The sequence below is a fragment of the Vulpes vulpes genome, chromosome 13 (assembly GCF_048418805.1).
Source record: "Vulpes vulpes isolate BD-2025 chromosome 13, VulVul3, whole genome shotgun sequence".
NCBI lineage: Eukaryota > Metazoa > Chordata > Mammalia > Carnivora > Canidae > Vulpes > Vulpes vulpes.
Window position 1 is genome coordinate 143,536,495 of NC_132792.1, and position 17,797 is coordinate 143,554,291.

General features: G+C 42.3%; 2 protein-coding genes across 39 annotated transcripts in view; one reads left to right on the forward strand and one right to left on the reverse strand.

The window, feature by feature from the left end:
- Nucleotides 1–16,772, reverse strand: part of SMG7 (SMG7 nonsense mediated mRNA decay factor) — a 94,645-nt gene extending 77,873 nt beyond the window's left edge. For 11 of the 30 annotated variants that reach the window (XM_072733196.1, XM_072733198.1, XM_072733211.1 and 8 more), the window contains exon 1: nucleotides 16,213–16,354. Coding sequence is in view for 12 of the 30 variants with exons in the window: in XM_072733211.1 (XP_072589312.1) it covers nucleotides 16,213–16,241 (29 nt within the window). In the remaining 18 variants the exon portion in view is untranslated. Of the gene's footprint in view, nucleotides 1–16,212 lie in introns of all 30 variants that reach the window. The other 19 variants (XM_072733210.1, XM_072733199.1, XM_072733207.1 and 16 more) reach the window with 11 other exon arrangements.
- The window catches only part of NMNAT2 (nicotinamide nucleotide adenylyltransferase 2), a 193,037-nt gene continuing 191,374 nt past the window's right edge, over nucleotides 16,135–17,797 (forward strand). For 2 of the 9 annotated variants that reach the window (XM_072733216.1, XM_072733215.1), the window contains exon 1: nucleotides 17,047–17,173. The gene's annotated coding sequence lies outside the window, so the exon portion shown is untranslated. Of the gene's footprint in view, nucleotides 16,380–16,988; nucleotides 17,174–17,797 lie in introns of those variants that run through there. The other 7 variants (XM_072733218.1, XM_072733222.1, XM_072733219.1 and 4 more) reach the window with 6 other exon arrangements.

Sequence of the window (17,797 nt, forward strand, 5' to 3'; positions counted from 1 at the left end):
GTTACAAGCATTCTGGAACCTGACTCCTGGCTCAGCTACTTTATGCATGACCCCAGGCTTAACTCTTCTGCTTCTTTGCTCTTCTATGAAATGAAGTCAACAGTATACCCCTCACAGGGATACTGTGAGGATCCAGTTAAAATACAATGTTTGGAACAGTGTCTGGCACAAAATAAAACCGTTGGTTTAGTCTTACTACTTAAATCAAATGCACAAACCAGCAGCCTCTCTCCACGAAGTTATCATACCTCACTGCTACTCTATACAAGCCTCAATATTAGAACTGAAAAAACAAAAGTTAGAGTAGTATTGCCAAATTACAGGGGACCGAAAGCTAATCGAAGACCCATATACCAGAGGGTCTAGAACACATATATTAAGAAGTCATTCAAACAAAAGGAGATCAAATTATCCCTAAAAATATTTTTAAATAAAATAACACACCAAAACAATTATAAAGACCATTTTTTAAAAAAGATTTTCTTTATTTGAGAGAGAGACACACACAGCGTGAGAGCACAAGCCAGGGTAGGGGTGGTGGTGGGCAGAGGAAGAGGGAGAAGCAGACTCCTTGCCGAGCAAGGAGCCTGATACAGGGCTGGAGGGCAGGACCCTGGGATCATGACCTGAGATGAAGGCAGACAATTAAATGACTGAGCCACCCAGGCACCCCTAACACAAAGACTATTAATTCAAGATTCCCTATCAAAGTTTCACAAAGATTTATATTAAAAAGTATATTTGTATGGCCACAAAAATCAGGAAATAATGCACACATCTCCCAAATGCAACACAAAAAAAAGTCTCACACAAAAGAAAGCTATTCCCTGTTAGCATTAAAAATGAGAGAAAACCTCCTTACAAATTTTTAAATCAGAGAAAAAAAATATTCATGGTAACATATTTTGGGGCACTGCCATCACTTGTAGCTTTGTACCAGCTGCCAAAAATAGTGGAAAGACTGTCATTTCACATATGAATTAACAGAGGAGGTAACATATAGGAAAGTAGAAAACTTGAAGATCATTTTATTAGCTAGGTATTACATTGTATCACTTTCAAACTCACTCTAAAATGCATTGCCCCCGGATCCCTGGATGGCGCAGCGGTTTAGCGCCTGCCTTTGGCCCAGGGCACGATCCTGGAGACCCGGGATCGAATCCCACGTCGGGCTTCCGGTGCATGGAGCCTGCTTCTCCCTCTGCCTATGTCTCTGCCTCTCTCTCTCTCTCTCTCTCTCTCTCTCTGTGTGTGTGTGTGTGACTATCATAAATAAATAAAAATTTTTTAAAAAACTTTAAAAAAAAATAAAAAAAATAAAATGCATTGCCCCAATTCCCAGGTTGTAAATTGTTCTCTCATTTTCATCTTACCTCGCTTGGGAATACGAGGATCTGACCCAAATAACATAAAGAAAGAAATTATGTCCACAATAGACTTTAAAACTCAAAGAAAATTCATTTCTTATCAAGAAAAGCACCTATTTCAACAAGATATTGTATGAAGATAAAATAAGTACATTTAGTCACTCTGTCTGCCCCTCTGTTTCTCACCTGGGCCCTCCTAATTAATCACTTCTTCCAACCGACTAATGTGGTCTTTCTCCCTCTGATTCTATCATTTTCCTGTTTAAAATCTTTCTACGACTTGCCTCAGCTTTCAGAATCAAATTCAAACTGCACGGAGTTTGATAACTTTCAGCTGACTACCCTTTAGCCTATGTCCTGCCATTCCTCCACACATACTTTTTTTTTTTAACAAAATGTATTTTTTTATTCATGAGAGAAACAGAAAGAGGCAGAGATATCGGCAGAGGGAGAAGCAGGCTCCCTCAGGGGAGCCCAATGCAGGACTTGATCCCAGAACCCTGAGATGAGGACCTGAGCCAAAGGCAGATGTTCAACCACTAAGCCACCCAGGTGCCCCTCCTCCACACATACACTTAACGTAAGTCACGATTGCCTCTCAGAAAACAAATTTGCCTTCTTCTGGAAATGTCGTGGCAGGATAATCTTCTAAGGCTCTTGGAATTGTTTCCCTTAGGACAGTTTATAACATCCATCATGGCATCCTCATATCCCAATTTCCTTAAGCACAATCATCTAAGTTCTACAAGAAGTTCTATTTCTAATTCTATAAGAAGATTAAAAACAAAACGGCCATGGGGATCCCTGGGTGGCTCAGCGGTTCAACACCTGCCTTTGGCCCAGGGCATGATCATGGAGTCCTGGAATCGAGTCCTGCGTCAGGCTCCCCATATGGAGCCTGCTTCTCCCTCTGCCTATGTCTCTGCCTCTCTCTCTCTCTCTCTCTCTCTGTCTACCATGAATAAATAAATAAACTCTTAAAAAAAAAAAATGGCCTAAAAAAAAAAACCGAAATGGCCATAAGTCAAATGCACATGTACTCACAGGTTTGTCCCTGATCCAGGGTTCTTATCACAGTCCCAAAACTTGGAATATACAGTAAGTTCAAATAAAGAAAAAAACTGAAGAAATCCATTAACAATAATATAGGACAACTGCTCTGTAAGAAACAATTGTGAGATTTTTATATACCAAATAATACACCCCTACTACTAAACATTAGTAACAATAACTGCATTTATTGCTTTTTCTTAAAACTAGGAATAAGGTGTCATGTTACCAAATTTTACTGTTATCTCATTTATTCCTTGTCAAACCATAAGAAACATAGCTCCATTTTGCCACTGACAACACTGGAATCAAAGAGGTCTGTAACTCATTGAAGATCACACACTCAGTATTCAAACCCAGGGCTATAAGAAAACAAAGGCCATGCTCTTAAAACACTGTACTTTTCAGTGCCATATCTGGCCAATGCTCTCATTTGGAGTATCAGTCTAAACTTTCTGATAACATAGCACTACTTTTAAAAGGAAAGTAACACATCAATAAGGTAAATCCCCTGAGATAACTGCTTTCCATATAAAGAATCCAATGTAACCCAACATTTCTAAATTTATTTTGCCTTGGAAACACTGAGAATCCAAACACCTATGAATTTCTCAGAGAATTCATGTTCAATGGAATGCACTCTGGAAACACTAGAGGATTGGATAGATTTGCCCATGTGCATGTAATACAAAGACATCAAAGAGTCTGCTTCAGAAAAAACAAAAAAGGATACCTGGGTGGCTCAGTGGATGAGTGTCTGCCTTTGGCTCAGGTCGTGATCCCAGGGTCCTGGGATTGAGTCCCACATTGGGCTCCCCAGAGAGCCTGCTTCTCCCTCTGCCTGTGTCTCTGCCTCTCTTTGTTTCTTATGAATGAATAAATTAAATTTTAAAAAAACAATTAAAAAAGAGAGAAAGAGATGCAGGAAATCCTCAGTATGGGTGAGGATGTAAGAAAACATACTTTTAAACACTGTTAGGGCAGAAATAAACAGTGAGAACTTTCTGGCAGTATCTACTATGTATTATCACTTGCCACTTGCCTTTTGTTGCTATAATAGATTACCACAAATGTAATGGCTTAAAACAACACAAAATATTATCTTACAAGTCTGAAAGTCAGAAGCCTAAATGGGTTCCAGTAGACTAAACTCAAGGTGTCAGCATGACTATGTTGCTTTCTGGAGGCTCTAGGGTTTTGCCTTTACCTGGTTCTCAAGGCTGCCTCCATTCCTTGGCTTGTGATCTCCTTCCATTCCAGCAGAATGCTCTATTTCCAGTGATCCTTCTATCTCCCTCTTCCATACTTAAAGGACCCTTGTGATTAAGTTAGGCCCACCAAATAATCCATGATAATCTCTTCATTTTATTTAAACTCAGCTGATTATTAGCAACCTTAATTCCCCCTTTCTGTGTTAACATGCTATTCAGACTCCTGGGATCAGGACATAGGCATATTCTGGAAGTCGGGGTGGGGGTAGTGCTATTCTCCCTACTACATCTAACAAAATATTTTTAAATGTGCATACACTGTCATTCAAATAAGCATACACAGGGATATGTATGTACAAGGATGTTCATTATAGCACTTTTCAAAATAACAATAAAAGTACTGGGAATAACACAAATTTTCACTTTTAGGAAACCAGTTTAGAAAGCTATGGTATTCCCATACAATAGAACAATATACTGAGGTTTCCAATGATGCTACAGATAATATAATTATAACTATGTCTTTAATAAAATGTTAAGTGAGGGTGCCTGGGTGGCTCAGTCAGTTAAGCGTCTGCCTTCAGCTCAGGTCATGATCCCAGGGTCCTGGGACTGAGTCTAGCATCTGGCTGCCTGCTCAGCGGGCGGGGGGGTGGCGGCTGCTTCTCCTTCTTCCTCTGCCCCTCCTTCCTGTTTGTGTTCTCTCTCTCTCAAATAAAATCTTTAGAAAAATAAAAATATATTAAGTCCAAAAAAAGCCAGATTACCAAAATAGATGATATTAAGACAAGCCTAGTTATTAAAGAATATACATAGATTCAAATATATGAGTATGTGAATACATTACCATACATATAAAAAAATAACTGGAAGGCTATACAATCCAGGATGGTAGGATAACCATATATTCCTGTGTGCCTGGAACAGTCCAGATTTAGGCCTCCTGTCCCAGCAATGATTTGCACTCTCTTTCATGGTCATATGGTCAGTCTTACAATTTTCTGGGGTTTGTTTTGTTCCATTTCAAACAATGGATGCCAAAAGTGGCAAGGATCAAATGTACATTAACACCTAAAATTTAAAAAAATTAAAGTAACTTAGGAAATAAACTTTTTAACGGAAATTTTCCACCACTAATTGTGAGCCATCTAAATTACATACCTTACACCATTTGACAGCATTGATGGCAAATATAGACACCAAAAAAGAAAATTCACTTTTAAGAGTACTGCCCAAGTACATGCAGTGGATAAGAGAGAGCAGACTAAGGGCCAATCCCAACTTCGCGAATAATTAGGTATCTTAAGTCTTGTTTTCCTTCTCTACAATATGCCAATCAAGTGAGCTATACAACTTAGTGTATACAATAGCTTAAGAAGACAAGTATATAGAAGTATTTTGAAACATATAAAGCATTAATAAAATTTTTGACAGTACCCTTGAGGAATAAAGTAGCCCACTTCAGAGTAAAGATCACTAACCACTCTATAGACAAACAATTGCTCCTACCCAATTGAAAAACTACCTTAGCAAGTTTATAAGTTAAATATTGATACATTCAGAAATACAGAAAATGAATACACTGAAGAAATTAGGCTCTTTACTATGCTGTTCTATATACACATTTTTTTTTTCATTTCCTAAGAATTATATCATTGTCTTTTTATAGAAAGGAAAATACAGAGTAGAAAGCTAAAACTAGAGAGGTTCAAGGTTACATTCCTTATGGAGCAGGGCTGGGATCTGAACTCAGGATAATATAAACACAAATTAGGCTAGACTTAATTTAAAGGCTTTGTTTCATTCACCACCACCCTGCTTTCTTAGAAAACCAAAAAGACCCCTGAGAAGGAGTTATAAACAACCCTATCAATAAAAATTTTTAAATTAGAAAGCAATTAATACACTAACATTTTCTTTTCCTTTCCTACTGTAAACCAGAATTTATGACCAACATGCCTTAACATTGAGTTCTGCTTCTTAAATGTTCTGACTTTTTTTCCATTACAACAAAACTCACGACTATTCCAGGCAAACAAATTTCATTACCTTAATTATTTAAAATAAGCAGAGTTTAAGAAATAGGTATTTTAGGGACGCCTGGGTGGCTCAGCGGTTGACCGTCTGCCTTTGGCCCAGGGAGTGATCCTGGAGTCCCAGGATCGAGTCCCAAATCAGGCTCCCTGCATGGAGCCTGCTTCTCTCTCTGCCTGTGCCTGTCCCTGTGTCTGTCTGTCTCTCATGAATAAATAAGATCTTAAAAAAAAAAAAAAGAAGAAAGAAACAGGTGTTTCACAGAATTAGATACTAAACACAAAATTTTCACTTTAAAATATCTTACACAAACTATATGTGTGCACAAGCACAAAATTCTGTAGATGCCCTTTTTATACTTAAATTCATCCTGTGATGGTTCTTTTAACACTATACTTTTTATCTTTTCCCATCAGCAATAAAAAAATTTCAAATAAGTATACATTTTAACTCATTTCTTCTTTGAATATCATCTTCCACTTGCATTTTACTCTGATTATCTTTTCACTGATGTCTCATCACTACATAGTATCTCACCTGATAAAAAACTACATAAAAATTGATGACCTTTCTAAGAGTAAAACATATTCTAATATACTGTGTCCCAACTAAGCACTGAAATAGTAGGCTTCTGGGAAGAGGAGGGAAGGGAAAAATACTCAACTAATGTGGTTCAGTGAACCGGTAGAATTTTAGGAAACAGACTGAGAATATTAACACATTAAGTACAGCAGGTATTTAAATATAAGAGATTTTAGAATCATGCTTCTCACTTAAGACAGACATTACAGGAAAAAAATGCCATCAAGGACTGTGAGAACAAAATATTAATCATCAAAAACAGTCTCAAATGTTTTGTTTTCTTTATGAAGGACTTGAAGAAGTTCAATCTGAAGAGACTTCACTAACTTAAGGTTCTGGATGTTTTTCCCCCAATAGTCTTTCTTCCCTCATCTACACCCTTATTCCATCTCTGGACTCAACAGATGAAGATTCTAGAAAATAAGTCCTATCAACTCATTTTTTTTTTTTCAGAATTACATGTATTCACTAAAACTTTCATCTCCTACATAATAATTTAATAATGTTTCAAGTAGCTAATTTTTTTACCTAAGATGAAGTTACTTTCAAAGCTAAGGAAATTTAAATCTTTATGTATCTCAAAGAAAGGACTATAGGCATTATATCAGTATCTTTCTCTTGTGTCTCTCTATTCTAGTAGGAATATGTACAACAAACATCAGCCATTCAAATATAAATTATTCCCATAAGATTAATGACCAAATTTGTTGAAAAACAAACAAAACAAAACCTTAGACTCCAAAACAAAAGCTGAATTAGGGCAAATAATCTCTGTAACTTATACCCCATAACCTGACAGTCTGATCTGATCATGGTATTTACGTCAACCAAACTCTCAAACGTTCCTAACACCACACTTTATTTAGAGTTCCTCAAACACACTGCCCCCAGGCATTTCTTTACTCATTTTGTTCCTCAGTCTACTACATTCTTCCCTTCATTCTTCATCCCATTAATCCTACTCATCTTTTAAGACTGAGCTCAGAGATTCAACTCTGGAAGCTTTCTCTGAACTCCCCTGGCAAGAAAAGGTCCACTTCCTTCAGTACACAGTATACTCTGGCATCTCTGAAAACATTTAACATAGTTATTTACCACATTATATGGATATATCTGTGTAACATCCATCTCCCCGAGAAGGCCACTATCCTAAGGAACAAAAATCAGTTCATTCATTCTTATATTCTCAGGGCCTAACACTGGCATCTGTAAGTATTCCATAAATGTTTTGCAAAAACAAAAAAGCATGAAAACTATTGAATACCCATTACGTACACTGTGTACTTAAAAATACTGAGACATGGTCTCTATCATACCCAGTCTAGCTGCAGAGATAATTCACTTATATAAAAAAAGAGATCATTACAAATTTAAGAAATTATATATACCAACTGACTAAGAGACAGGAAATACTACAAAGTTCAAAGAGTGCAGAAATCACCAGAATAGAGAAGTCTTCACAGAGAAGGTGAAAATTAAGATAGTGCAGGACAGTACTTCCTACAGGGAAAATGGTCTGGGAAGAGAGATAAAAGCAAGAATGGATGGATAAACTGTGTTTAGAAGGCAATGAGAAGATTACTTTGGCTGGCAGTGTCAGTTCTTATGAAAATGTAACAAGATATCATGTGGCAGAAGTAGATAAGGATCATTTTATGGAAGACTCAGAATGCCAGACTAAGGAGTTTAAATAATGGAAAGTGACATACAAATGTTTTGCAGGAATATTAATGCAGAAGCAATGTAAAAGATCAACTGGCAGGGGGACAGGTGGATTGTGAAAGAGAACCAAAATTTGCTGAACATATGTAAACCTTTATTGTTTTAACACTAACATCAATTTTGTAAGATCAATGTTCCATTTTAACAAGAAAGAAATCAAGACCCAGAGATGTTGTTAGTTCAAAAACAGAGACTACTGGGTGATGTTTAAAAACCCTAATCAATGTTTTCTTCTTGCTACTTGCAAGAGTTGTAGGCAAGGAATCAGGTGGAAGACTATTTCAACAGCAGGGGCTTAGAACTGACAGTGCCAGACATGAAACAGGAATGCATCATTTCCAAAAGCAGTTTATGTATGGAATAGTCTGAGGGCACTGGAAAAACTCAAAGATGACTGCAAGACTTTAAACCTGGATGGGAAGATGGGGAGTGGCAACACCAAAACCAAAGAGCAAAATGAAGAAGCACGAGGGATATGGGCAGAAAAGTAAAGATTAAGTGTTGAGTTTGCTACAACAGAGACTTCTAAAATTAGGAATGTCCAGAAAATAGATATGCAAAATTACCAGATTAGTCAGTGCCCGAGGCTAATTTTCAGGCACTATCCATAACTAATGCTCACATTGTGCTTACTATGTGCTAGAACCATACCAAGTACTTTGCAAGTTACCTTGCTTGAGCTTTATAACTCAACGAGATAAAGATTATTATTATTATCTGGAAACTGAGGCACAGAAAGCTTAAGGAGCTTATCCAAGGTAACACAGCCAGTTAAGCGGTAAAGCTATGATTTGAATCCAGGCAGCTCTGCCCCGGAGACGATGCTCTAAACTACTATACTCAACCTACTTTGTTATGTAGTATTTTATGTCTGTGCCTATTTCATTAAATAGTTTTTAAAAACTCTCTGAATGGCAGACATGATATCTTATTCATGTGTCTCCCCAGGACCTAACACAATGATTTATACTAAACAAACACTTGATAGATTTTAAACAATGATGATGTGGTGACAGCAAGTGGATGGGATATCTGAGGAAAAGAAACATTGAAAGAAGAGAAAAAGAGGCATAGGGCTATGCATTTCTTTTTTGCCACTGATGAGGCAAGGCAAACCAAGAAAACAAAATAAGATAAAAGGCAGGATATTCAGAATCATGGAATCTCAGTGCTAGAAACAATAGACTTCAAGAACTTCCCTAAGGCCCCTGTGTATAAACCAAAGCATCAATGAACTAAGTGATAATTACGTACTTGTTTGTGGGGCCTAGTAAAACTACTTGACAATAGATTCTCTTTTTATCCTCAGGGACCTGGGATATATACCTTGGCCCAAACTGAATGTTTACTTGTGGCAGGGATGAATGGATGCATACGAGAGGGACACAGAGAAACAGAGAAAAGGGAAAACGAAAGTGTCAGTATAAGAGAGAAAAAAAAAAAATCAGTGGTTGAATCTGGCCATTAGTTCTTTGGCACCTTTGGAAATACCAATCCCAATAAGGTGATAAATTAAAATAGCTGAATTATAAAGGATTAAGGAAAGGCGGATGGTAAATAAAAGTAAAAACAAAGTATAAGGCAAACCTGAAATTGGTAGCCATAAGAAATATTTCTGGTTGTCACAAATGGAGGTGAACAATACTGGCATTTAGTGGGTAGGGGCCAGGGATGCTACTAAAACATCCTATGATGTGCAGGACTGCTCCCCACAACAAAGAATTGTCTGAACCCAAAATGTCAGTAAGTGCCACAAATTAAGAAACACGAAATGAAGAAGAAAAAAAAAAAAAAAACTGAGACAAAACTGCTACCTAATCTAGAGACTCCTAAAATTTTCTTAAACAATTTCTTTAATATCTACTCTTCCTAATGACTAAAAATTGGGTCTAAGGGAGTGAAAACAACCTTCCTAAGGAGCTCCTCTTACATGTTAACAAGAAAGGAGTGGGTTACAAGTTCTCACTTACCATGTGTGATAGGTTTGCCAAAACTCCATCCCTGTATATTCCTGCAACTGATTAGCCCTTCTTAGTTACAATCTCCTAAACCACTGATAAGTCCGTCCATAACAATTCAACAACTAAATTAGTTTGATTATAAAACTTAAATGACATGTGATGACTATCTGCCAAAATACCCACATAAAGATGAGCAATCCACTACCCAAAAGACATATGCTCAACAGTTTATTCTCTGAACAAGATCAATGAGGTCAACAAACATGCCTGAACTTTCAGGTACTCATTCATGCCACTAAAACCAAAAATCTGAAAGGCTAGACAGCATTAGAGATGTAGTTGGAGGCTGCAAACAGTATTAATCCACTATAAAACAAACTAGCTCTTTTAAAGTCTGAACCACCATCCACCCCAATATTGCCTCGAGAAACTTGCTACACTAGTGAGTCCAGATCTTACTAGAGCATCTTAAAAAAAACAAAACAAAAGCTCAGCAGTTGTTTCATCTACCATGAAGGTAGAACACAGCAGCTGTTAGACAGCAACGAAACATAGTCTAGGACAGGAAGTATACATTTTGAATCCAACTGAAACCACAAGGGAAGCAGAAATTAACTGCCAAAATAATTTAGCCAGTCAATATTCAAGCAGGTAAAATGCTATTAAAAAAACCATTGTAACAAAAAAAAAAAAAACAAAAACAAAAAAAAAAAAACAGAGTTATAAGCCGAGAGAGAGAGAGAGAGAGAGAGAGAGAGAGAGAGAGAGAGAGAAATTTTTTCTCCAACAGTTTTACCATGTTTGGTAAATCAGTCATGTTTGGCTGATTTTTCTGGGACCAAAGATATTTTATTTTAAATCCTGTGCAGGAAGGGGCGGGGCTGGGGAGACTTCTTGACCACGTGAATTAGAAACAGCATATGCTATAGGATTCGTGCGCGCGCTACAGGATGTCTTAAAGCTTCTAGAGTAAGTGCATGCCCAGCCTAGAATTACCAGAATCTTCCAGAACCTACTTAGTATACATATTCCTCCAAACTGCTCCCACTAACTTTCTCTGCTCCTCTCCCCAAGCTAAAAGGCTTTTTGGCTTGCTACTTTCTCCAGCCTCATCTCTACCTTTTATCTCCCCATGCCCCAATATTTAGATTAACACTTTTTATCTTAACAACTTACTGGATATTTTAATTAGTATATAAATGATAACCATTTTTCTGCTGTTTCAGAAAACCACCTTGTGGCTGTTACATTATTTCTACCTCTGGCAACAAAAGTTTCTGACAAAGAAGTATGCCACTGGAATGCAGCCTCTTTGCTTACAGAATTATCATGTAAAAAAAATTCTAACAAAACAATTTGTAGACATTCCTTGTAAAGAGGTCTAACCCCAGGGATCGACCTGTAAAACCTACAGCACAGGAAGAAATTAAAGCAAAAAGACAAGAATAGGGAAGGAAGGAAAGGAGAAAAGCTGGAAGGAGTACACAGTACCAACTGCTGTCTCCCACAACAGCAGCAGATGTCATTCAGTGCTACCTGTGCCATGTTTTAGAACAAGATTTGACCTATTTGACTGGTATTCCCTCTGGCTATGATTATTCTAATTTCTCAAGTTCCCTAACAACTTTGATAATGTCTTCCCTGTGTGGTACTTCAATACTTTCTCCATACCTGCTTTTCTAACTTGATATATGAATTCCCATATTTCTATTCCCTAAAATACTATTATTTATTTTTTATTTTTATTTTTTAAAGATTTTATTTATTTATTCATGAGAGACACAGAGAAAGAGAGAGGCAGAGACACAGGCAGAGGGAGAAGCAGGCTCCATGCAGGGAGCCCGACGTGGGACTCGATCCCGGGTCTCCAGGATCATGCCCCGGACTGAAGGCGGTGCTAAACCGCTGAGCCACCTGGGCTGCTATTATTTAAAGCATGATATACATCACTCACTCTCTCATCCATGGTCATCGTTACCTTTCTCCCACTCCTATTAAATGAACAATATCCAATATACCCTTTTCTTCTACTCAACAGAGGTGTCAAAGTCTTTAAAATCTATTTTTCTTTCTTTTTTTTTTAATTTTTTTTTTTTTATTTATTTATGATAGTCACAGAGAGAGAGAGAGAGAGGCAGAGACATAGGCAGAGGGAGAAGCAGGCTCCATGCACCGGAAGCCCGATGTGGGATTCGATCCCGGGTCTCCAGAATCGCGCCCTGGGCCAAAGGCAGGCGCTAAAATGCTGCGCCACCCAGGGATCCCTAAAATCTATTTTTCAGGACACCCGGTTGGTTCAGCGGTTTAGTGCCTTCCTTTGGCCCAGGGCGTGATCCCGGGGCCCCAGGATGGAGTCCCATGTTGTGCTCCCTGCATGGAGCCGGCTTCTCCCACTGCCTGGGTCTCTGCCTCTCTGTCTCTCTCATGAATAAATAAAATCTTTAAAAAAAAATCTATTTTGTCATAAATGGAAAGAGAAAACATTGACTTTTTCTTCAATTTGAGTAATAAATTTCCAATGATATCTAGTCTAGAACCCTCATATTTAAGACCATTTCTTACTTTTATAAACGTGGGTAAGTATTCTCAAACTTATTCATTTATATAAGAGTCTTGTCCGTCTATTTCAAAATATGTTACTTCTCAAAAAAAAAAAAAAAGACAATTCTCTTTCAACAAAAAAAAGTCATCACCCTGTCTTGCCTAGAACATCACCTTCTTTCCCAAACAGAAGATAGGTTTTTCTTTCCTTTCATCTCCGTTCTATTTCTACAACTCAAGACTAATTCAGTCCCCTTTGACTTTAAATACCCCCTCTATCTTCATCTTACTGATGCTTTTTACTTATCTCACTCTTCTAAAACTGCCATCTTACTCCCTGGTTTGCCACCACCCTGCCATTTCAACACCAGACACCCCAGCTCATTTACTCCAACAAATTAATTCAGCTGGTACAAAGCTAATTTTCATCTACATAAGATCTGTGGCTATGCAGCTTAAAAATTGCTCAGTCATGGTCTTACACCACTGAGAAAGGTAGGCAACAAAACTCTCCCTAAAGTCAAGGTCACGAAGAATAATTGCTATTACCCCAACCACACTTGTTCAGCAATACCTAGCATCCTTCCCAAGTTGTCTAAAAACCAAAGATTTGGTTTCCACAAAGAAAGAAAGTGAACATGAGGCTTCCCTGAAGACATTCTCTAGCCTCCTCACAGCAGACTTTAAATGCAATGATTATCTGAAGAGGAAAAGGGAAATTGGGGTTGATGCAAGTCTTTATTACCTCTTCCCCTCTAAGTCCCAGCCCTAAGACTTGCTTTATTTACATCGACTGGCTCTCAGGAATCCTTAAGAGACTCCAGGTCCTATGCCTGTTCAATTTTGCTTACTCAACTTTAGCTGGAAAATATAAGTTATTTAAACATGGTTTCATTCTTACTCTTTTCTCCCTCTTCAAAGAACTCAAATCACCTCAAGTGGACTACCAATGATTTCACAACCTACGGATAAGTCTTCCCTAAATACCATGATGATTCGTGAAATATAAAACAGATTAACAAAGAAGCCTCTCAAAGCCAACCAATCTTCCCATTAAAATTATCACCTCTCTCAGTCTGCTTTTCATACCTTTCTATTCCACTATCTCTAGTCCTAACTGCTCATTATCGCATTACGTAGATTCATCTCCCTACTGCCTATGAACACGAGAATGCTCTTCTAACAAATTATCTCAGATTCTTCATTGTTCATCCATTTTAACTATAAACTACAGATCATGATTCAAGACTCTCAAATATTATGGGGCACCCGATCTAATAGGTCTTCCTTGATCACCATGTCTACATAAAACAAGATAACCATATCTTGCTTTTTCCTCCTAGTTCTTGTCACCACCTGACAAACACGGTTATCAGTTCATATGTTTATTGATTGCATAATTATACTAGAATATACCTTCCTATGTTTATTCTTTTGTTTGCCATTCTACCCTCAGTGCCTAGAAGAGTAACTGACATATAGTTAGCTCTCAACACATATTTGTGGAAGGAATGGATGAGCCCAGACATGTCACACAGTATGGCTGATACGGAGTTGGAAGAGCTACATTTGAGTTACAGAGCTTCCATGTACCAGCTATATGGTCCTCAACAATTTTTCCTTCATTGTGCTATACTTTCCTCATGTGTAAAATGAAGGGGTCACACTTCATCTATAAAAAAAAAAAATGTATTTAAGTTTTTCCAGGTGCATCACCCTATATTGTTTAACTAGACTAAACACCTTCCCTGGCCTTCCTATCTTCATATCTCTGTTCAGTTTCCTTCCATTTGGATTCCCCATTCTCAATCCACAACTGTCAGAATTATACTTATCCTTCAGGTAACTTAAAATGGTTTAAGTGCCATTCTCTCCTTGAAACCTAACAAACTATAAACTGTAAGGAGAGGGTGGAGTTCTTTTCTATTCTCAGCAGTTGGGACAATGCCTCCCATATAGGTGATCAACAAAATGACTGATGAATCATGAGTGTATGAATGAACAAATGAACAAAGGAAGCTTTTCCCGACTCCCCAACCCCCCAACTGCTCAGGTAATCTCCTGCCTTTGGACTCTCATGACACTTGGCGTCTTTTTGACACCTGCCATATTTTGCTCTGTGCTATTATTAATTTACTTGCCTAATACGCTAAACTGCAAATTCCTTAAAATTAAATACTGTCCTGATGGCTCCCATATCCCCCCTCTACAACATCTACCATAGACGTTTCCCACAGTTATATTTATTAAGTTTACCTGATATGTTAAACAACAAAAGGATAACAGCGAAGAAAAAGGACTGTGATAGAAAGATAGCATTCCAACTACCCTAAGGTCATTGGCCACACGTGTGTGGATCCTGTCACTGTTAAACTCAGGCATTCAAGTATAATCCAAAGATCTCATCATTCTCCCTTTTCCACACTTTGCTTAAGGCAACTATTACTACTTTCATAAGTAGAACAGCCACCCTCCTGTACACTTACTACTTACCTTCTCTTGCAATATGCATATAGATTATGCCAATCACACACATCAATACTTTTCACTTCACTACACAGCTAAAGTGACTTTTGTGCGCATTTCAGACTTCTACACCCCATTCAATTCCCTCCTCTACAAGGTATGAAACCATTGTTTTAAAGATCTTCCCATAAGCCTGCCTTAGTTCTGCTCCTGAAAGACAAAAAGGATCCGTTTTAAGATCTTCCTTCCCCTTTTTCTAAGAAGTAGCAATTCTCCCGAATTAACCTTGGGCTCTAACAACCTTTTAGTTGTCTGACATCAAGGTTTTTGACCCTCTTGCACCTCTCATTCTGCTTCCATGGAACCTTCCTGGCTGCACAATCGCTGGTGTCTTTCCTTTCGGTACGCCCTCACCACCACGTACCTGGTCCCGATGTACCTATCTGCCCCTTCCTGAAATGCTGGTCAGTCGCTCCCTTTACACCACCCCAGACCCACATCCCATACTCACACGCTCGGCACCCGTGCGTCACTCCACCTCCGACACCCAAGTTCCTTACACCACTCTTAACGAATGCACACGACTCTCAGAATGGTATCTTCCGACTACACTAATTCTAACTCAGTTTCTTCTGGGGAACCCAACAACACCGTCCATAGTACCTCCCTCTTTCCTCACTTCCTCGTCCATTACCCCTCTTTATGCTCTCACCTCCACCCCGCCAACTAACTACAGATGACATTATTCCTCAGCACTTTCAACCTAAGCATAAAGACTCGACTGGGGTTTCCAGCGGTCTCCCCCCCCACCCCCCACCCCCACCCCCCACCAGGTGTGCGGACTTCCACCTCGTCCTCGCCCCACGCGCCGCCCCACCCCACCCCACGCTCCCCCCACCCCCGGGGGCAGACTCCAGACCCACCCCCACTCGGGGTCGCGGCCCCCGCCCCCGCCCCCCCCCCCCCAGCGAGCCTGCGACCCCGGGGGGCGCGCGCGCACACACATTCTCACGCTTCCCTAACCTCCTTCCCGGCACCCGGACGAGCTGGCCGCGCTGGAACTCCGCCGGGCCCACGGGGGCCAGGCACTCGGGAGTGTGGGAGTGTGCCCGCCCCGCCCCCTCCCGCGGAGCCCCTCGCAGCCCCCGCCTCCCCACCGGGGAAGGAGAGGACACGGCAACTCCCCCGCCGCCCCGCCGCCCCGCCGCCGTGTCTGTTGCTCCGTGCCCCGACCCTCGACCTGCTCCCCCCGCGTCCGGGGCCGGCCTCTGCACTCACCGGAGATACTGCGCGCTCTGCAGGCTCATCCTCCGCCGCCGCGTCTTCCCGCGAAGCCTCTGTGGGTCTCTCAGGCTCCTCGAAGCGGCCCCGCGGCACCGCGGGTGCTGGCGGCCGCCGCCATCTTCCTCTCCTCCGGCTCCTCCTCGCTCGGCGGGGGGGTGGGGGTGAGTGAGGCGAGGGGGAGGGAGCGGGGAAAGCTGCTCTCGCTGCTGCTCCGGCCCGTGGGGCGCAGGGACACTCCGACCCGGGAGGAGGGAGGGGGAGGGAGAAGGGAAGGGGGCGGGGGGAAAGAGGGGGGAGAAGCCGAGGACGGAAGTGGGGGTCCCTCTCGCGAGATTTCAGCGGCGCCCGGCCCTCCCGGTGACTTCTGCTTCTCTGTGGCGCTGCCTCTTGGGATCGGCTAGCCGTGAGGCCCCCGTTCGGCGGCTGAGCGGCCTGCCGGAGGCGCTTGGCGGCTTCCGGCCGGTCCAGCCCTCTCCCGCGCGAGGGGCCAACCCCGGCCTCGCCGGGCACATCGAGCCCAAATCACCCGGGAGTTACACTCAAAGTCTTCCCCCGTCTTTCCACTCCACCCGATTCCTCGCTTCCTCTTTCCGCTCCTCCACGCTTCCCTACCGGAAACGCTGTCCGTCCCTCCTACAGTTCCGCCCGCCAGTCCCTCCACTCTAGTCTCCCCTCGCGCCGCAGAGAGTGACGCTCAGGACCCCCTCCCCCGCTGGGGGGCCCCTCCCCCTGCACGCCTGGAGACTGTTGAAGGGGATGGGGTGGAGCCCGGGGAGGAAGAGAAAGGGAACCAGTCGGATTGGATCAACAGCTGCCATGGCAACTGGAGGCTGTGGTTGTATTGTCATAGTAACCAGAGTGTGCGGACTGGGTGACCCTCCCGGGGCGAATGGATTCCCGGGAAAGTGCCCGGGGTTCCCCCTTGGCTTCCCTTCCGCCTGAAAGCCTCCCCCAGGTCAGGAATCCGGGTGATCTCCCGGGCGGTGAAGTTCACTTCCTCTTCCCTTTCCCCTTCCCGCAACAATGGGGGCGGGGTGGGGGGCGGGGGAGGAACCCCGAGGCGTTCGCCGCGGGCTGCTCCACCCGCCTGCGGGCGGGAACCACCCCCGGCGTCCTCTCCTCCCCGTGCGGGGCGAGGAGAGGCCCGGGGCTGGAGGCGGGCGGCCGGGCGGGCGAGGGGCTTCCCCGGGACTGCGGCGGGCGCCGCGGGGCGGGGTCCCGGCCGGCCGGGGGCCCTGAGGGGGGACAGCGGCCCCCGACGGCCCGCGTTCCTGCGCTGCCCGGCGGGGGCCGCCCTTGCCGAGCCGCCCACGCCGCAGCCCGCGCGCCCGCTGCGGGGAGGCCGGAGCGAGTGGGCGAGCGCGTCGCGGAGGACTCGGCCCGGGGGTTCCCGGCGGGAGAGCCCGGGACTCGGGGAGACGCCGCGGGCGGAGGCCGCCCCCCCCCCCCGCCCTGCACGCTCCGTATCCGCCGGGTCCCAGTAGTGTCCTGGAGACCCTGGGCCCTGCCTGGCGCGAGCTTCCCATGAAAGGCATCGAGGGAAAAGGGGAAAAAAAAAAATCCTTTTGAAAGTCTGTTA